This window comes from Oreochromis aureus, linkage group 20 (genome assembly GCF_013358895.1).
Source record: "Oreochromis aureus strain Israel breed Guangdong linkage group 20, ZZ_aureus, whole genome shotgun sequence".
Lineage (NCBI taxonomy): Eukaryota > Metazoa > Chordata > Actinopteri > Cichliformes > Cichlidae > Oreochromis > Oreochromis aureus.
Window position 1 is genome coordinate 34595919 of NC_052961.1, and position 18391 is coordinate 34614309.

The 18391-nt window shown below is 43.4% G+C and overlaps 1 protein-coding gene across 2 annotated transcripts in view; it reads left to right on the forward strand.

The window, feature by feature from the left end:
- Positions 1–18391, forward strand: part of prkcz (protein kinase C, zeta) — a 138349-nt gene that overhangs the window by 22936 nt on the left and 97022 nt on the right. For both annotated transcript variants that reach the window (XM_031747926.2, XM_039604310.1), the window contains exon 4: positions 9403–9453. In XM_031747926.2, coding sequence (XP_031603786.1) covers positions 9403–9453 — 51 coding nt within the window. The remainder of the gene's footprint in view (positions 1–9402; positions 9454–18391) is intronic.

The following is an 18391-nucleotide window of genomic DNA, read 5'->3' on the forward strand; positions in this document are numbered from 1 at the left end:
CAAAGACTTCACGCCCCAAGGACCTCAACAGCTACAGGCCGGTGGCTCTGACATCCCACCTGATGAAGACCCTGGAGCGGTTGGTCCTGGCTCAGCTTTGGCGCCTTGTGAGCTCATCACTGGACCCACTTCAGTTTGCCTACCAGCCTGGCATTGGAGCGGATGATGCCGTAATTCACCTCCTACATCGTTCCCTCGCTCACCTGGAGACCGCTGGGAGCACTGTGAGAATCATGTTTTTTGATTTCTCCAGTGCCTTCAACACTATTCTTCCCTCGGTTCTGAAGGACAAGCTGGAGAACTCAGGAGTGGACCATCACCTCACTACCTGGATTCTGGACTACCTCACCGACCGACCACAGTATGTGAGGACTCAGGGCTGTGTGTTGGACAGGGTCGTCTGCAGTACGGGGGCCCCACAGGGAACGGTTCTGGCTCCGTTCCTCTTCACCATCTACACTGCAGACTTCTCCCACAACTCCACCCAGTGCTTCCTGCAGAAGTTCTCTGATGACTCTGCAATAGTCGGCCTCATCACTGATGGGGACGACAAGGAGTACAGAGGACTGACCCAAGACTTTGTGGACTGGTGCCAGCTGAACTTCCTCCAGATCAACACCAGTAAAACCAAGGAGCTGGTGGTAGACTTCCGCAAGCACAAACATCCTCCACTGCAACCACTGAACATCCAAGGTATGGACATTGAGGCTGTGGACAGCTACAGGTACCTTGGTGTTCATCTGAACAACAAACTGGACTGGACTCATAATTCAGACGCCCTCTACAGGAAAGGGCAGAGCAGGCTGTACCTGCTGCGGAGACTCAGGTCGTTTGGAGTGAAGGGCCCACTCCTGAAGACCTTCTATGACTCTGTGGTGGCCTCAGCCATCTTTTACGGTGTGGTCTGCTGGGGCGGCAACATCTCCGCCGGGGACAGGAAGAGACTGAACAGGCTGATCCGAAGGGCCAGCTCTGTTCTAGGATGCCCTCTGGACCCAGTGGAGGTGGTGAGTGACAGGAGAATGGCGGCTAAGCTGTCATCCCTGTTGGACAACATCTCCCACCCCATGTATGAGACTGTGACAGCACTGAGCAGCTCCTTCAGTGGGAGACTGCATGCACCCACGGTGTGGGACGGAGAGATTTCGCAGGTCTTTCCTCCCCACTGCTGTCAGACTCCACAACAAAGACTTTAACTGATCAAACACACACATCCACACATGTGCAATAACACTAATGTGCAATAATCCTTTCTGGCATCGTTGTATTTTTACTCAGTTGTATATAGCATTTGTATTCTATTCTTATCTTATTGTATATTTTATTCTATTTTATTCTACTGTATATAGTATTTTATTTTATTCTATTCTGTACAGTTGTGTACTGTATTTATTCTTATTTTATTTTATTCTAATTTTTGCTTCATAACTTTTGCACTGTCCACTTCCTGCTGTGACAAAACAAATTTCCCACGTGTGGGACTAATAAAGGTTATCTTATCTTATCTTATCTCATCTTATCTTACTGACGAAAGGCTGAGCCTATTGTCAATAGTTTTTACAAAGGCAATTTATTTATATATTTGCCCATGAGTAAGTTTGCTAATAATGATGGAGCTAATAGAAGCAGTCAACAGAAAAAAATAATAATAGCGCTGTTTTAACAGCACCCTCTTTCATCTGCGAGCACATGCCCCTCCTCAGAGTGCGCCCAAATGATGCAGCTGCAGAAGCTGGTGATAGCCTAGCATACTCAGCCCGATGGTACATGCTCATGTAAGTTAGCCGTGTTTGAGTACTTTGCTCACACTATGCACAAGTGACACACCACTTTGGTTACATCCTTAGGTTTACCTCTGTCATCTGGTTTAAAGCCATAGAAATCCCAAATTGGCGATTTTATATTTTCTTAGTGCTGTCAGCGTTAACGCGCCATCATCACGACTAACGCGATTAACCGATCTGGAGCGCAGACTGCGTCAAAATCCTTGAAGTTTCTCTGTCAACGCATTTCGTCAGTTTTTCCAAAGTTTGCCATCACGATGACTGCGTTTAAGCCGCGTTAATGCTGACAGCGTTTTTTTTTCTTTGGTTTTTTGGAAACTAGTTCGTCCATGTTTGGACTTCTTCTGTGTTGTAAACGCGCAAATCAGCCTGTGCATGATTACATAGCCCCGCCCATCAAAAAGTCTGCGCATGTGCGAATAAATCGTCCATCGGCGATTGTTGGACTGACGATTGCCGGCTGGAACATTTTTACATATCACCCAACCCTATTTGACAGGACGAGTTGCAGCAAGAAAGCCAGACGTCAGAATAAGACAAAGAGGCTTGTCTGGGTCATGAAACACCGACATTGGACTACTGAAGGCTGGAAGAAGGTATTATGGACTGATGGATCAACATTTGAAATCTTAGGTTCATCACGCAGGATCTTTGTACGCCGTCGAGTTAGTGAAAGGATGGTTCCACAGGCACAATCTGATATCGTCGTGTTGGTGTTGTTCCAGGATCAACATTGGAAGTGACCAATCAGAATGTTGTGACATCATACTTTTGCGACTTTGGGAAAAACCGCCGTAAAACAAAAAACTGTACTTAAGCTGCGAGAAACTGCCTCTGTCCGCCGATCAACGGACCCTAACCCTAACCCCAACCCTTTAATAAACGCTAAACAGAATTGATATTGTCCTTGCAACATTGGAATTTCATAAATGCACGAATGGCTTGGCGCGCCAAAGAATAACGTCACAACATTGTGATTGGTCACTTGCAATGTTGATCCTGGAACAACATTTACTATGTTGATCTGGGAACAACACCAACACGACAATATCAGATCATCCGTTCCACAGTGTGTGGCATCAACTGTCAAACATGGAGGAGGAAGTGTGACGGTCTGGGGCCGTTTGCTGATCCAGGGTCGGTGACTCGTACAGAGTGAGAGGCACCCTGAACCAAAACAGCTACCACAGCTTTCTGCAGCTCCATGCAGCACCCTCTGGTATGGACCTAGTTGGTCAGGGGTTCATCCTACAGCAAGATAATGACCCAAAACATCAGTCCAAGCTGTGCCAGAACTACCTCAGGAACAAAGAACAAGATGATGAGCTTGGAAACATGGAGTGTCCAGCACAGTCTCCAGACTTAAACCCCATTGAGCTGGTTTGGGATGAACTGGACAGAAGAGTGAAAGCAAAGCAACCTACAAGGTCCACATTTATGGGAACTTCTGCTACAGATATGGGAGAATATTTGATTCTATTGTAGAAAGAATGTCACGGCTGTGTTCAGCTGTTACATCTGCCAAAGGAGGCTACTCTGATGAGTCAGAGTTTAGAATACACTTTGGTCTATAAACTGATTCCATGATTTCTTTTTTAACTCCAATTACTTATTTGTACTATGCTTTCATTTCAGAGTGCAATGAGACATTAAACTGCATCATTTTCAATAAACAACTGGAAAATTTGGGGTTTTCTTAAACTTTTGAGCAGTAGAGTGTATTTTTAAGTGGTTGAATATTTTATATACTTTTTAATTACCATGTTTTTTACAATGGTAATTATGTCTTCTTTTTGCTTTTATGAGTTAATGTGAGTTAATGTTTCTATGGTTTGTTCTGGTAGGAGGTGCTTAAGCACAGTGTTGGTCCAAGACTGGACTGCTGGCTAGTCGCCATTAGCCATGGATTTAGCCCCGAGTTTTATTTCAGCTGAGTTCCTGTAGGGTCTATAAAACAGCTTGAAGTTTGCTCCTGTAGTTTTTGTTTGTTCTCCTTTCTCATGAAACACCATCCTGGTCTGCCTGTCTTCACATCAGCCAAACAGGATTCCCACGTGTGCTTCCTCCATCACGTCTCTAACACATGCATCATACATAAGCATTCAGGTCTCAGGTAGGGCTGGGTATCGTCACTGATTTCTAGAATCGATTCGTTTCCGATTCACGAGGTCCCGAATCGATTTGATCCTCGATTCGATTCAATTCGATTTGATTCGATTCAATTAAATTCAATTTGAATCTGGGAAATTTTGACAGTCAGAAATAGTATAATTCAGATCAGTACATTTACATATTTTTGTATCTATAAAAAGGAAGCTGACACACGCAAGACTTTATCAAAGGTGTGAGCGTCACAGCTAGGGCTGTTCGATATAACGATATATATCGGATGACGATATAAAAACGTCTATCGTTTCATTTTACGCTATCGTTTGTTTCTTGGTGTCGCAAAATAAACTGTTTACGGCAATATTTTTTCATTATTTTGATGGTCACTGTAGTGGCTATATTAATTTCCTAAAGTTCTCTCTTTCTCTTATATTTAATATAACCACACTACAGACGGACAAGCGCTTGTTTTTATGCGTTGTCGTTAGCAACAACGACGGTATAAACCACCTCGTGTCCGCTTGTTTATTTTCCACATAAACCTTTCACAATAAAGCTCAAGATCGTGTTGAGACTTTTCAAAATAAACTGAATCATGTGAAAGATGCAGAGTATTTATGGATGAGAAGCAAAAAGAGCGGTCAGGTGCTAAAAATAAACCTTAGACTCAAACGTTAGAACAGGCTTTTCCCCGCAGCACGCTGTGTAATAAATACTCACAAAGAAAACTGCCGCTGTTACAACTTATGTCTAAAAATGTATAGTTTCATGCATCAGTTAAAACACTCGACTCCAGGTACGCGACGCCCAGCTGGAAACACTTCACGCAAGTCGAGCTGCCTGACATTCACAGAATTTACAGAAAATGTTACATTTTTGTGATTTATATCGTTATCGGATGATAGATGTCTTAATATCGGGATATGAGATTTTGGTCATATCGCACAGCCCTAGTCACAGCAGATGCCTTTGTGTCAAAGTAGCTGAAGATAAAACACAGAAAAACATGAAGGTGGTTTTCCTGGCCTGGGATTTTATGAAAATATTCTGCAGTACATCAAAAATGGAAGAAAACCATTAATCAACATATGAACGTTACCTCTGACATTACAGTGGTTTTATTAGACACACGGCTACGCGTTTTGCATTTTGCATAATTTAAAAAAGTTTAAATTTGTTCAGTATTGAACGGCAGAAATTAGGTTTTCTTTTCGGAAGAATGTAAAACGAAAAAAAAAAAAAAAAAAAAACAGCGCGTAAAAACAACAGTAGACTTGTGCGTAACAAGCAAGCGAATAATGCAGAAAACAGATTTTTAGACGGGAAACTGTTCTTGAAGTACAGAGAGAGAGAGAGAGAGCTGTGCATGAAGTGTGATTTTTATCATGGTGGAAGCAAAACAGTAAAAGTCAGAGTGATTTCATGACGATGTTTATGTGAAGCATAGTTTGGATCGTCTTTTGCTGCTGGTTCAGTCAAAATTGTTTGGAGAGAGATAAAACTAACAGCTTTGGAATCAGCGCAAAAAGGGCGTGAACACAAAGCGCGGACCCGCCGAAACATCAGAATCAGCGAGCTGTCGGCTTTCAGCCCCGACGCCCGACGGTGTCCGTGCAGTTGTTGTGCCAAAAAGTGATTGTCTGCCAGAAAGTGATTGCCGTCCACGCGCGCGCAGCCGCTTAAAGCTGCAGCGCCCGTCGGGTGAGAAAGGCTACATCTCACTGATTCTGATCCGCGGGTCCGCACTGTGTGTTTATTAGGGGTGGGTTTTTATAATCGATTTATAGATTCAAATCGATTCTGGCTTGGATAACGTAAAATCGATTCATTAAAATCCTGAATCGATTTTTTAATATAAATTTATTTTGCCCTAAATGCCAGAATCTCTGGTGAAATCTCACAAACTTTCAACAACCACCAAACAGCTCAGACAGTAAATGAGAGCAGGAACACGGATTCTGCACAAAGACTTAAACACACAGCGCGGATCAGAATCAGTGAGATGTCGCCTTTCTCACCTGATGGCACGGACACGGTCGGGGCTGAAAGCCGACAGCTCGCTGATTCTGATCTGTCGGCGGTCCGTGCTTTGTTTTTACACCCCTTTTGCGCTGATTCTAAAGCTGTTAGTTTTATCTCTCTCCAAACAATATTGACCGAACCAGCAGCAAAAGAAGATCCAAACTACGCTTCACATAAACAACAACAACTCTGACTTTTACTGTTTTGCTTCCATCACGAAGCACAGCTCTCTCTCTCTCTCTCTCTCTCTCTCTCTCTCTCTCTTTACTTCAAGAACAGTTTCCCCTCTAAAAATCTGTTTTCTTCATTATTCGCTTGCTTGTTACATAAGTCTACCGTTGTTTACAGCGCTGTCGGCCGCTGTTTTTTTCCCTTTTACATTCTTCCGAAAAGAAAACCTAATTTCTGCCGTTCAATACTGAACAAATTTAAACTTTTTGAAATTATGCAAAATGCAAAGCTTAGCCGTGTCTCTAATAAAACCGCTGTAATGTCAGAGGTAACGTTCATATGTTGATTAATGGTTTTCTTTCGTTTTTGATGTACTGCAGAATATTTTTATTTTTATATACGATTATTCATGTTTTTCTGTGTTTTATCTTCAGCTACTTTGACACAAAGGCATCTACTGTGACGCTCACACCCTTGATAAAGTTTTGCATGTGTCAGCTTCCTTTTTATTGATACAAAAATATTTAAATGTACTGATCTGAATTACAATATTTCTGACTGTCAAAATTTCCTAGATTTAAATTGAATTGAATCGAATCGAATCGAATTAAATCGAATAGTGGATCGAATCGATTGGGGACCTTGTGAATCGGATTTGAATCGATTCTAGAAATCAGTGACGATACCCAGCCCTAGTGTTTATGTCCTTGTGCAGAATCCGTGTACCCGCTCTCATTTACTGTCTTAGCTGTTTGGTGGTTGTTGAAATTTTGTGAGGTTTCACCTGAGATTCTGGCGTTTTGCAAAATAAATTTATATTAAAAAATCGATTCAGGATTTTAATTAATCGATTTCACGTTATCCAAGCCAGAATCGATTTTAATCGATGAATCGATTATTAAAACCCACCCCTAGTCTCAGGCCTCTGAGTTAAGACTAGGGATGGGTACCGGTATCTTTTCTGACATAAATGGTAGTAACCAGACCGAAAAGCACATATCGGTGCTTTTTTTCGGTGCTTTTTTTTTTTTTTCATGAGATGTCATACACTTTGGATTCTAGCCAATCATTTTACCTTTACAAGGATAGTAGGCGGGCCCAGGTACATAGTTCTTTTAGAGCAGAGCTACAGATTAAAAATGCCCAAGGCCAGGGGGTCAAAAGTCTTGCTGTACTTCACAGCAAAAGATGCAAACTCAGTAGCCTGCAACAAGTGCTTTAAGCCCCACGCCCCCAGTACCGGGAGCAAAAAGGAGAAGATCACGTTTATCTAGTTATAACACGGGGTGAGAAATATAAGTCCAGACATGTGTGGTATCCACAGAAACCTCTGAATCTCAGCTAAAATCTCATATAAACCATTTCTACAACCACCAAACTCAACGAAAACAAGCCATGATTACACGAGCAGTTATGTAAATGCGCACACGCACAAGTCTGCTAAACAAACAAGGCGATCCAGAAATTCTCCAGACTTCATGTAACCGGCTAAAGACTGGTTATCTTCCAGAGCTATCACCAATTCCAAACACCAAGTTTCACCACACTCTGACCAAAATTCACTGAATGAGCCACAAAAGAAGACCACAAAAACACACAGCGGTGCAAATGCGCTAAGACAGAAATTGGCTTACCGTCCAGATTTCCTCATTACTTTCGCCGGTAGCCGGTAGCCACATGATTATCAGCAGTTACCATGCCTACCTAGCCACATCAGAGCTGTTTTCCATCAACAACCTTGGAACGTCTGATTGGTTGAAATAACGTGAACGTGGCATCGTTACTGTGATTCTATTGGCTCAAACAATTAAAAAGCAGTGTCAATCATGCAAATTGACCAAAAGAAACCAAAGTTGTAGCCCCTCAGAGTTTAAAGGGCCAGAGGCCAATTAAGCACTCCATGCGCACGGCAGAAAAGGCCCATTACCATGTAAATGTGTGGTTAATTCTTCAAAAATGTATTTAAAAAAAAAGAAGCATTTTTAGGCATGTTAATAAAATTAATTAATTTCTGCTCTTAAATACCTAAAAAAATTCAACTGGCATGGTGTCCAATTGTGTGCCAAAATTGGATATTTTTGTACAACTTCTGGATATTCATGTATTGACAGCGCTGTAATTTTTCACTGTTTCACTTTAAAAACATAAATCTTTGCACAGATGATGTTTATACATTGGTTACTGAATTTCTGCAATGAAATGTGAACTGAGGCATATTTTTAAAAGGGTTATATGCTAAAATTAAAAAAAAAATAGGTGAGGATAAAATCTACTTACTTTTTCTGTGTTCCAGTCTCAGTAACTTTGACACAGTAATATCTGCTTCAATATTTACACATCTGATGACATTTCATAAGTGTTAGCTTTATTTTGATACCAAGATTGTAAGCACAGAGTTTGTAATTGCAGAGAAATAATCAATTAAATGAAAAGAAATGCACCGTATTTGATAGCTTGCTGCAAGACCTCACACCAAGCACATCTACTGTGGGTGTGGTAAATCTCCATTAGCGAGTTACCACGGATCGCCCTGTGCGTGGGGCTGAACCGTTCTTATCATTTTGTAGAAAAAAAGAGACGGCTAAAAATAAAAACATAAGAGGTTTTTGGACAAAGTTTATGTTCTCATTTCTTTAAGCACCGGTTCGAGCACTGTTTAAGCACTGGCACCGTTTCAAAAGTACCGATTTGGCACCGGTATCGGATAAAACCTAAACGATACCCATCCCTAGTTAAGACTGACTGAAATAACATTACTGGTGTAAGCTTACCTGTCCATACTGTAATTACTGATATCAGATAAGATTACTTAAATATTACTTTAATGCATGCCACGCTGTTTTTTTTAGAACTGTATTAACGGGGTGGCTGTAGCTCAGAAGGTAGAGTCGACACCTGGCTGCCAAAAACCCTTGGGCACGATACAAACCCCAAGTTTCTGACTGATGCATCCAAAGGAGTGTGAATGTTAGAAAAGGTGTGAATGGGTGAACGAGGCCTGTTGTATAAAAGCCTGTGCTCAGAGCTCAGGCAGGAAGCACTAAGAACCCGCCCACTTTGGGTGGAAACCATCTCGCTGTCAGGAGGAACGCAGTTTGACTTCATAGATGTATAAAAATAGACGAGTTCTGTTATTTTGTTTTCATTTAGTGGTCATAAAAAATTATTGTTTTAAGTTTTGGTTGTCAAATGTTTAATTATTTGTCTTTTTTTTTAAATATAAGTAATGACATTTTTGGTTCCATTGACAAAACAAACTGAGCTACTTGGTATGAGGACAACAATAAATGTCTGTTTTCCTTTCCTGTTTTTCCAGTATTCCCCAGTATTCCAGAGCAGCCGGGAATGCTCTGCCCCGGAGAAGACAGTGAGTAAACCAGCTCTGCTTTCATTCTGTGAGATCAAGTGAGAGTGGATGTCCTGGGACATCTATGTGTCCACGTGACACCTGGACACACAGATATCCAGCAGGGCTGTCAACGTTAACGTGTCATCATGATTCAAATCTGTGACACATGTAGCCCGAGATCCCTGAAATGTCTCAGTCAACACATTTCAGGCAGTGTGTCCAAAGTTTGTCCGTGCTGCGCTGCAGACGGGTTAAAGATTCAAATCGCATTAATCCTGATGCTGCGTTAACACGTTAACGTTGACAGCCCTAATATCCACGTGTTCATTTTCTTTGTTTCCACAGCTGCAGTGTGCTGTCTGTCTCAATAATCAGGTGTGTTGACCCGTTTTGCTTTGAAGGAGATTTTTCAGCTCTTTAGTTTGCAGCACCTCGTCTCTCCTGTCATTGTTGTTGTTGCAGTTCCATCCGACACGTGGGCCATTACTGTAGCAAAAAATGAACGTGTGCATCTCAGTCCATGCATGTGTGTTTCAGTCTTTGTGGCGATTTGAGCGTGCATTGACATCAGTGTGTGTGTTCTTGTATACACTCTGTGGGGAGTATAACAGGAACACAACAAAGCAGCAGTGGTGTTGACCCTAGATCTCAGTCCCAGCTGATGGCAGTGGATCGGTGTGTAGAGCCGACCCAGTCCATATATGTCCCAGAATACCTGCTGCCAGACACCGTGAACACCTTCCTGTGTGTCTGTGCCCTGCCAGACTGCAACGTGAGAATATTTTAATGTTCTGGCTGATATTTCATTTCTGTGGATTTTGGGCCCTACATGCAAGTCTCTGAACATCAAACACTCTACAGGGTGGGCCATTTATATGGATACACCGTAATAACATGGGAATGGTTGGTGATATTAAAGTCCTGTTTGTGGCACATTAGTATATGTGAGGGGGCAAACTCCTCAAGATGGGTGGTGACCATGGTGGCCATTTAGAAGTCGGCCATCTTGGATACAACTTTTGTTTTTTCAATAGGAAGAGGGCCATGTGACACATCAAACTTATTGGTAATGTCACAAGAAAAACAATGGTGTGCTTGGTTTCAACGTAACTTTGTTCTTTCATGAGTTATTTACAAGTTTCTCTTTGTTCACAGCCATTGACATGTCGAAGAGGTTAACACGTGAGGAGCGGATCGAAATTGTGTTGATATCTGGTGAACGCAGTAACCGGTGATGAGGCAAACTTTTATGTGAATGGTGAAGTTAACAAACAAAACCACCGCTATTGGTCTGACACTAACCCACATTGGATGGATCCCTCCAAGACTGTTGGAACAACAAAAGTGATGGTTTAGTGTGGTATATGGGGTACAACGATAGTGGGTCCATTCTTCATCAATGGAAACCTCAAGGCCACTGGATATTTGAAATTGCTACATGATGATGTGTTTCCCTCTTTATGCACTGAAGCTGGCATGTTCCCTGAGTTTTTCCAGCAAGATGGTGCACCACCACATTATGGGTGCCAGGTCCCAGCATTCCTAGATGAACAGTTTCCTGGAAAGTGGATTGGTCGTCGTATGTGAAGATACGAGATGTGCAGCACCTGAAACTACGGATACTGGATGCCTGTGCTGGCATTTCTCCTGCAGTGTTGCTATCAGTGTGTGAAGAGTGGGAGAAGAGGGTTGCATTGACAATCCAACACAATGGGCAGCACATTGAACACATTTTATAAGTGGTCAGAAACTTGCAAATAACTCATGAAAGAATAAAGTTACGTTGAAACCAAGCACACCATTGTTTTTCTTGTGACATTACCAATAAGTTTGATGTGTCACATGGCCCTCTTCCTATTGAAAAAACAAAAGTTGTATCCAAGATGGCCGACTTCTAAATGGCCACCATGGTCACCACCCATCTTGAGGAGTTTTCCCCCTCACATATACTAATGTGCCACAAACAGGACTTTAATATCACCAACCATTCCCATGTTATTACGGTGTATCCATATAAATGGCCCACCCTGTATATTAAGAAACTTCTTAAGGGTGATCATCAGCTGGTTCCTGAAGAATTGACCAGTTCATGATATGGCAAACATGGATTTCAGTAAGAAAGCACCTTAACTGAATATTTTTGGTGTATGAGGGGATTTTATGGTTGGACTAGAGAAGCGGTTTGAGGTAACCAAGAGTTAAGAGTTTATCCTGTCCGTGTAACACATGCAGAACTATTTTAGACGTGTCGGCCAGGAAGCTTTTCTGCAAAGATGTTTCTGTGTCATTTGAGTTTTTGCTGAGTTCATGTGTGGAGTCGTCACCGTTGCTGTCTCCCCATCCCCACCAGTGTACTGTCAGGTTGCTGCTACACTCCCTCGCTGCCTATTTGCTGTGACAGCATGTTTCAGCAGCTGGTGTTGGGCGCTCCTGAGTGTGCATGTGCAGAAAAGCCTGTGTGTATGTGTTTGATGGGAGGTGAGCCCTGTGCTGTTGTCCTGTGCCATACCACTGCAACCAGTGTGAAGACCACAGTTGTAGGTAGGTAATGAGGGATCTGTATCAGGGTCACACACACCGAGTTGGATTACTCTTGTGCTCTAAGCTGTGCTGGTTAACCCTTTTGGGCACATGTAATAATGTACATTAACACTGTAATAATTGTGGCTTGCTGTTGGGCTTTGTGTCATTTAACCCTCCTTAGTGTAGTGCTGATGTTGATGGGAGGAAACAAGGACTGAAGGACTGAGCTGTTTTCTTCTGAAGGGAGGAGGACAGAATAGGAATGAGGAAGCAGGGAAACATTGTTACTCATTCATTTTTAGACTGTGTCTGTTTTTCAAGGCAGACTCAGCGCTGACAGCACTGGTAGTAGCTAATAAACTGAATGTACTTTGTTCACATTGAACAAAATGCTTTAAAATAATTCCCAGTTTTCCGTTGTGGGACTGAGCCATGGACTTTGTTCTTGTTTGTCTGATTTATAATTATGTGTAATTCTGTTCTGCATGTATTTAACTTTGGTTCAGCCTGGTTTGGTTTAGATATTCTCAAAAGGTATGAGAAAAGCTATATACTTGATACTTTTTAAGTAGTAATGTAATTGTTCTGCATAGTTATTTTCTAGAGACAGTAATTTGTTATACAACTCGTTACACTGAAAACTGTCACAAAGAGCAGGTGAGAGCAGCTGTCACTGTGAGGATACTGGTAGACAGGAGCGCTGGGATCAGCCGGTGTTGCTCATCGTGTTATCTGCTGAACTTCATCCTTTGGCTCCTGAGCCTGAGTTTGCACATATTTAGCTTTGGGTTGTTTGCTACGAGCTTTGTGTTAGCATGCTGTATGCGCAGTAGCTCGCAGCACTGGATGGCTGTTTGCGAGTTTCAGTACTTTATTACAGAAAATGTAATGGGATTACATTAATAACTATCTTCTGTTTTTGGCTCTCTTATTAATCTCAGCCAGGTGGAAAGTTGGTGCTATATGAATAAAATTGAATTGAACTGAATAATTAAACCTTGCAGTGGGTTACATCCAGCACTGCTGTTAATGAAAGTGTGCCTAGTTTGTGTTCGTTTGTAATCCTGCTGTTGTCAGAAGCTCTGTGGACACCTGAGGCCTGACTTTGTGACTCTGCTCCTTGTGTTTTGCTCTTTTGGTCGTCTTGAGAATTCATTGTTCCCTGCACAGATTCCAGGTTCCAGATGAAGGGGCTCTTGGGGATTATTGGGATTTCCCTCTAATATCATGTGTCCTGCTATGGTTTGGAGCCTGGGTAAGATAAAGGAATTGGTTTGGATTAAATAAATCCATCCAGTGGCCGCTACATCAACATTTCTCTGAGAACAGGCTGGCAGGGTTTTTCCATGTCGTTGTGATTACCTGTCTTAACAGTGTAATACTTGCAGCTCTCCTTTGGTTTCCTCTCAGATCAAACCTGGAAACTGTAGATGGCTTTCAGCTGACTTCCTTATAAAACTCTGTGGTTTTTGGTAAATTGACCAAAATGATACCAAGAAAATCCAACATGTTACTAATGTGAAGCTCTGTGCTGACAACAACAGACGAGGCTCCGCTTGAAAGCAGCTGGCTTTCTTTTTCTGTAAGTGTGTGTGTGTGTGTGTGCGCGTGCACGCGTGCATGTGCGTGCGTGTGCGTGTGCGTGCGTGCGTGTGTGTGCGTTTGTGTGAAGAGGAAACAGACTCCCCTCTGTGCACACAGAGCGATGGAAGGTGGGAGGAGGCACTGAAATCCCGGATGATGTGCTCAGTGGATGGAGGCTGCCCTGCCTTGCACCAGATTCTGTGATAAAGCATTCTCCCTCACCACCACCAAGCCCTACCCATCCCCCCTCCTCCCAGCACAAACCCCCGCACCACCCTAGTGCCTCCCTCTCTCTGTGGCACCGCTGTCTGGCTAGGGAGGAGCCTCGAGCTGCTGCATCACACAAGACACATAGGTTGACATGAGATGTGGTGCGAGAGCGAGGGCGGGTGCATTGTACCGTACAGACATCAGCTCCAACACGGGCACTCGTTTTCCTCCCTGCTTCTCTCTTTCTTGTTCTGCCTGCTGAAGCCAAAAAACCAAACATGGCTGAGATGTGACTTCATCAAGGACGAGCTCTGCAAGCAGACGGGAGAAAGAGACAGAACGAGAGAATCAAAGAGCCTTGTGAAGAGCAAGGAGAATACCTCAGAGGGAGGGAGGGAGGGGGGCGAGTGTGCGACAGAGGGAGGAAATAATGAAATAAATCCCAGAGAGGAGAGAGAGAGGGAGGGATCGTCAGAGGGATGTAGCAGTGTGTATCCTCGCCAGCTCGCCACACACACATACACACACATACATGAACACACACACTCACGAACACTGAGCGTGGATTATGTGCTGACAGAGGAGGACAGAGAGGAGAAGGCACACCGGGCGGTGAGCTATCTTATCAGCTATCCATCCTTCCACCCATCCATCTTTTCATCAGTCTGTGCTTCCATGTCACAGCACAGAGACAATGGATCTGTGCCGAGCATCTTCATCCATAACGAGGATGTGTGATTGATTTCTGCGTTATAGCCAATTGGGCTACGCACAGCAGGCAAGGACTGAATGTAAGCTGCTAACAGCGCTAGCAGGGCAGTGTTAGTGCGCCGTATCGCAGCCAAGGAGGGCCGACTGTGTGCCACTTAAACGAGAGGCTACACCTGCCGACGAGGGTGACATAGTGCTGCTTTACATGTGAGTGAAGGGCTTGCATTGTTATGGTGTCTGCTAGTGCTGCGCTTAGATTCAGAGGTGTTGTAGTGACATCAACGTGATTTAATGGCAGCGATGCAGACTGACACATCAGAGCTCTGTTCCACTGGATGCACTGGGATTTCTTAACCTAGATTGACTGGGAAAGCTAATCCTTTGTGACTGAGACTGTGTCTCTGTCTGACAGAAATGTCACTGATATAAAATGCAATAACAATTAAAGCCAGGTGATCAGTCAGTTAATGCTAAGAGTGACCTTCACAAACCTGTCAGTATTTCTCTGTCCCTTACACAGGATGTATGCTCACTCCAGGATCAACGTCCTAAAAAGCCCCAAATCTTCATTTTCTCTGTGTGTATGTTGTCAAATAATGCACGCACATCTGAGGCTTACATGACAATGCTGGAAGTGTCTCTGTCTGTGTGTGCACGAGCGTTATCAAATCTGAGAAAATGAACTTGGTGACATCATCGGGGTTATCTCAGGTTGTAAACACGCACTTGGGTCACAGTCTGTCTGGAGACATTATAGTTAAAGTCACATAGCAACAATGGTATTTGTCACCAGGTTGAGCAGCTTGGCAGAATGAGGATCCAAAGCAGCTTCATGGTGATCACGTCCTGGTATTTAGTGTCCACTGTGGACACCCTGCTGTGATGTTACCGCTGGTTTTCCACCAGGTTGTTTTTTTGGAGAGAAAACTGACAATGTTTGAGGAGACTGTGGTGCAGCTGATTAGCAAGGTGCATCCATATCATGGAGATAGAAAGGTTAGCATGTATGTGGACAGCATCTCCAAACAGCGGTGCTCATGGTTTAAAGGCACACTTTGCTCTGTGGGTGTTACTACAGCACGTTCTTCCTGTGCTTGATCAGTCGCTCAGACTTTGAATGATTCTTTGCCCAAAGTGACGAGGCACTTTAGCCTTCAGCTTGTCCTTCCTTGGCTTGTTCTCTGCAGCGCTGGGAGGGGAGTATTACATCTCAGAGGCTATATGTGGCTCTGGAAACATTTTGGGCTGCTTGGGCCTATAGTGGCTGTGCTCTATGCAACGTGAGTCATGCTGGATATTGATCCCTCCTTTCTAACTATTTCTGACTGTGAGTGGGACTGTGGCACAGAAGGTTTGTTGGAAGTTTCTGTCATGTGTGCCAGTTTTGCTGACTGGACACTGACCTATTATTAGCTCTTTATGGATCGTCCCTGGTTGAACAGCTTTGTCTATCTGCAGTGTAGTCACTGATATGTAATGCTACATAATAACAGATGTGCTGGTTAGTCAACGTGACTGTCAGTATCATCTGTACCATGCACAACAGCTGTCTCCTGGTTTTCTTCTGTAGGGCCCATTGATACTGCATTATGGGGCTCCAGTCAGCCTGTAAGTGGTTAATCTGGTTAAACTGGCCCAGTGCAGTGCTGCTTTAACATCAGGATGACTGTGGAGCAGGAAACCTCTTCATGTTACTCTTCTACAATGAGTCCCTAATTTAAAGACAGAGCGGCATCTGTTTCCAGTCTTTGTGTTGCCACACTGCTGATAGAAGCTGATGCATGTGGTGTGTAATGGTATTGTGCAGCTACTGCAGTCCCAGCATGTGCACACACCTCCAAGTGTTAAAAGATCAGTGTGAGAGGATATCTGAGAGAGCGGGCCACAAACTAAAGGCTGTGTATTTGTCACTGTCTGCCTTTTGTTACTGATTATTGAACCTTAAAGGCAAGGATGGCTCTGTCAGTGCTGGGAGGTGTGATCCTAATCACCATGCTGGCTGGCCTTTCTTCATAGCATTTCTATATACTGATTAGCATTAATATGTACAAACAGTGTCGAGTGATAGTCTGCACAGCGTTCACTGTTGATGTAATATAGTCCCTTAAACTGAGCCCTTTATTGTCCCGATGTATTATTTACATTATAACGAGGAATGCATTGATTTGGCAGAGTACTGGCATACTTGGGGATTACATCATCTCATCAGCCCTGGCTTAGGTGGTGCTTTGAAAATCCACTTTCAGCGTACTCATTACTTGCTTTAAGTTGAAGTCACTAATGTAATCCTGTGGGATGCCTCAGCTCACTGATATAATCTGATTGCTTCTGTAAACTGATGTAGTTCCATGGCAACCCAAAAGTAACGACTGGTTTTATGCTATAGCTCAGCGGTCCCCAACCTTTTTTGCGCCACGGACCGGTTTATGTCCGACAATATTTTCACGGACCGGCAATAAGGTGTCGCGGATATCCATCCATCCATCCATTCGCTTCCGCTTATCCTTTCCAGGGTCGCGGGGGGCGCTGGAGCCTATCCCAGCTGTCATAGGGCGAGAGGCGGGGTACACCCTGGACAGGTCGCCAGTCTGTCGCAGGGCCAACACACAGGGACAGACAACCATTCACGCTCACATTCACTCACACATTCACACCTAGTGACAATTTGGATTATCCAATTAACCTATCCCCTCAAACTGCCTCAAAGGTGTCGCGGATAAATACAACAAAATAAAACTAGTGCCGGTACCGAAAAAAAGAAGATTTATTCACAACACACGTGAAAAGACCCAGGAAAACCGAGTTAACGATAAAAACGATAACAAAATAACGCTGAAAACCGATAAAAACCCTGAAAACCATACATTTCACACCTGAGCCTCAACTCTCGCGGCCCGGTACCAAACGACTCACGGACCGGTACCGGTCCAAGGCCCGGGGGTTGGGGAGCGCTGCTATAGCTCATATTGTTAGTCGTTCAAGTCAAGTTTTTTTATCTGACCAACTAATCCAGGTCAGGTATAGTCAACATGCTTCATGCTTCTGCCATCTGACATCTTCATTTTACTAGCTGGAGTTTATAAAGTCTAACAATATCAACAGTGAACAAATCAAACTAAAGAGGCCACTGAGTAATATTTCAGCACAAATAAGTTGGAAACTTCAGGTTTGCATCCTAATCGTTTGGATAATACGGATGAAGTTTGCAACCAGTCTGAGCCTCTGCTGTCAGACTGTATTTGGGCTGTGACAGGGTCATTATCATGACCTCCACTGAAAGGAAACTGTCCTCTGTGCTCACTGACAGACTTCTTCAAAGAGTCGTATGTGGGCTCAAAGCAGAGGCGGGGCAGCTGAATCAGTCGCTGCTCCCTTTTTTAGGACTCTTTTTTTGATCCCTTATAACTTCTTCAATACATGAACCAGGGTCATGAAATTCTCAGGGCTTAAAAACACGTTTAAGTTCAGTTCAAACTGGAACCAAATCAGTTTCACATGAACCACAATCTAAACCCCCAAATCATGTTTGTCTGTTTGTTTTTTCAGAGCATCTTTTTCTATGACCAGCTTTGCTCGTGGGCTGTATCCTCGTTTCAGTAGCAGGACTGTACCAGTCTAACCTGTACCGGTCTAATGTCTATAATGTAGATGAACAGAAACAATCATTATCTCTTGTATTAATTAAAAAAGTTCCCTGAGTGATCTTAAATCCTTCTTAAAGCCGGGTCCACCTTGGATTCCAGTGTTTCCCTCATGGAGTAGCATGTGTTGGTCAGTGTTATAGGCAGGACTGAACAAACTGCTTCAGAGCAACAGTGCAGCCTGATCTATTGTTGCATGCTGCACAGTGGAACCAGCACATCAGCTGCATCTGCAGCAACAGTTATAATAACAACACAAACTAATGGAGGCTTTAGGCCAGAACTCC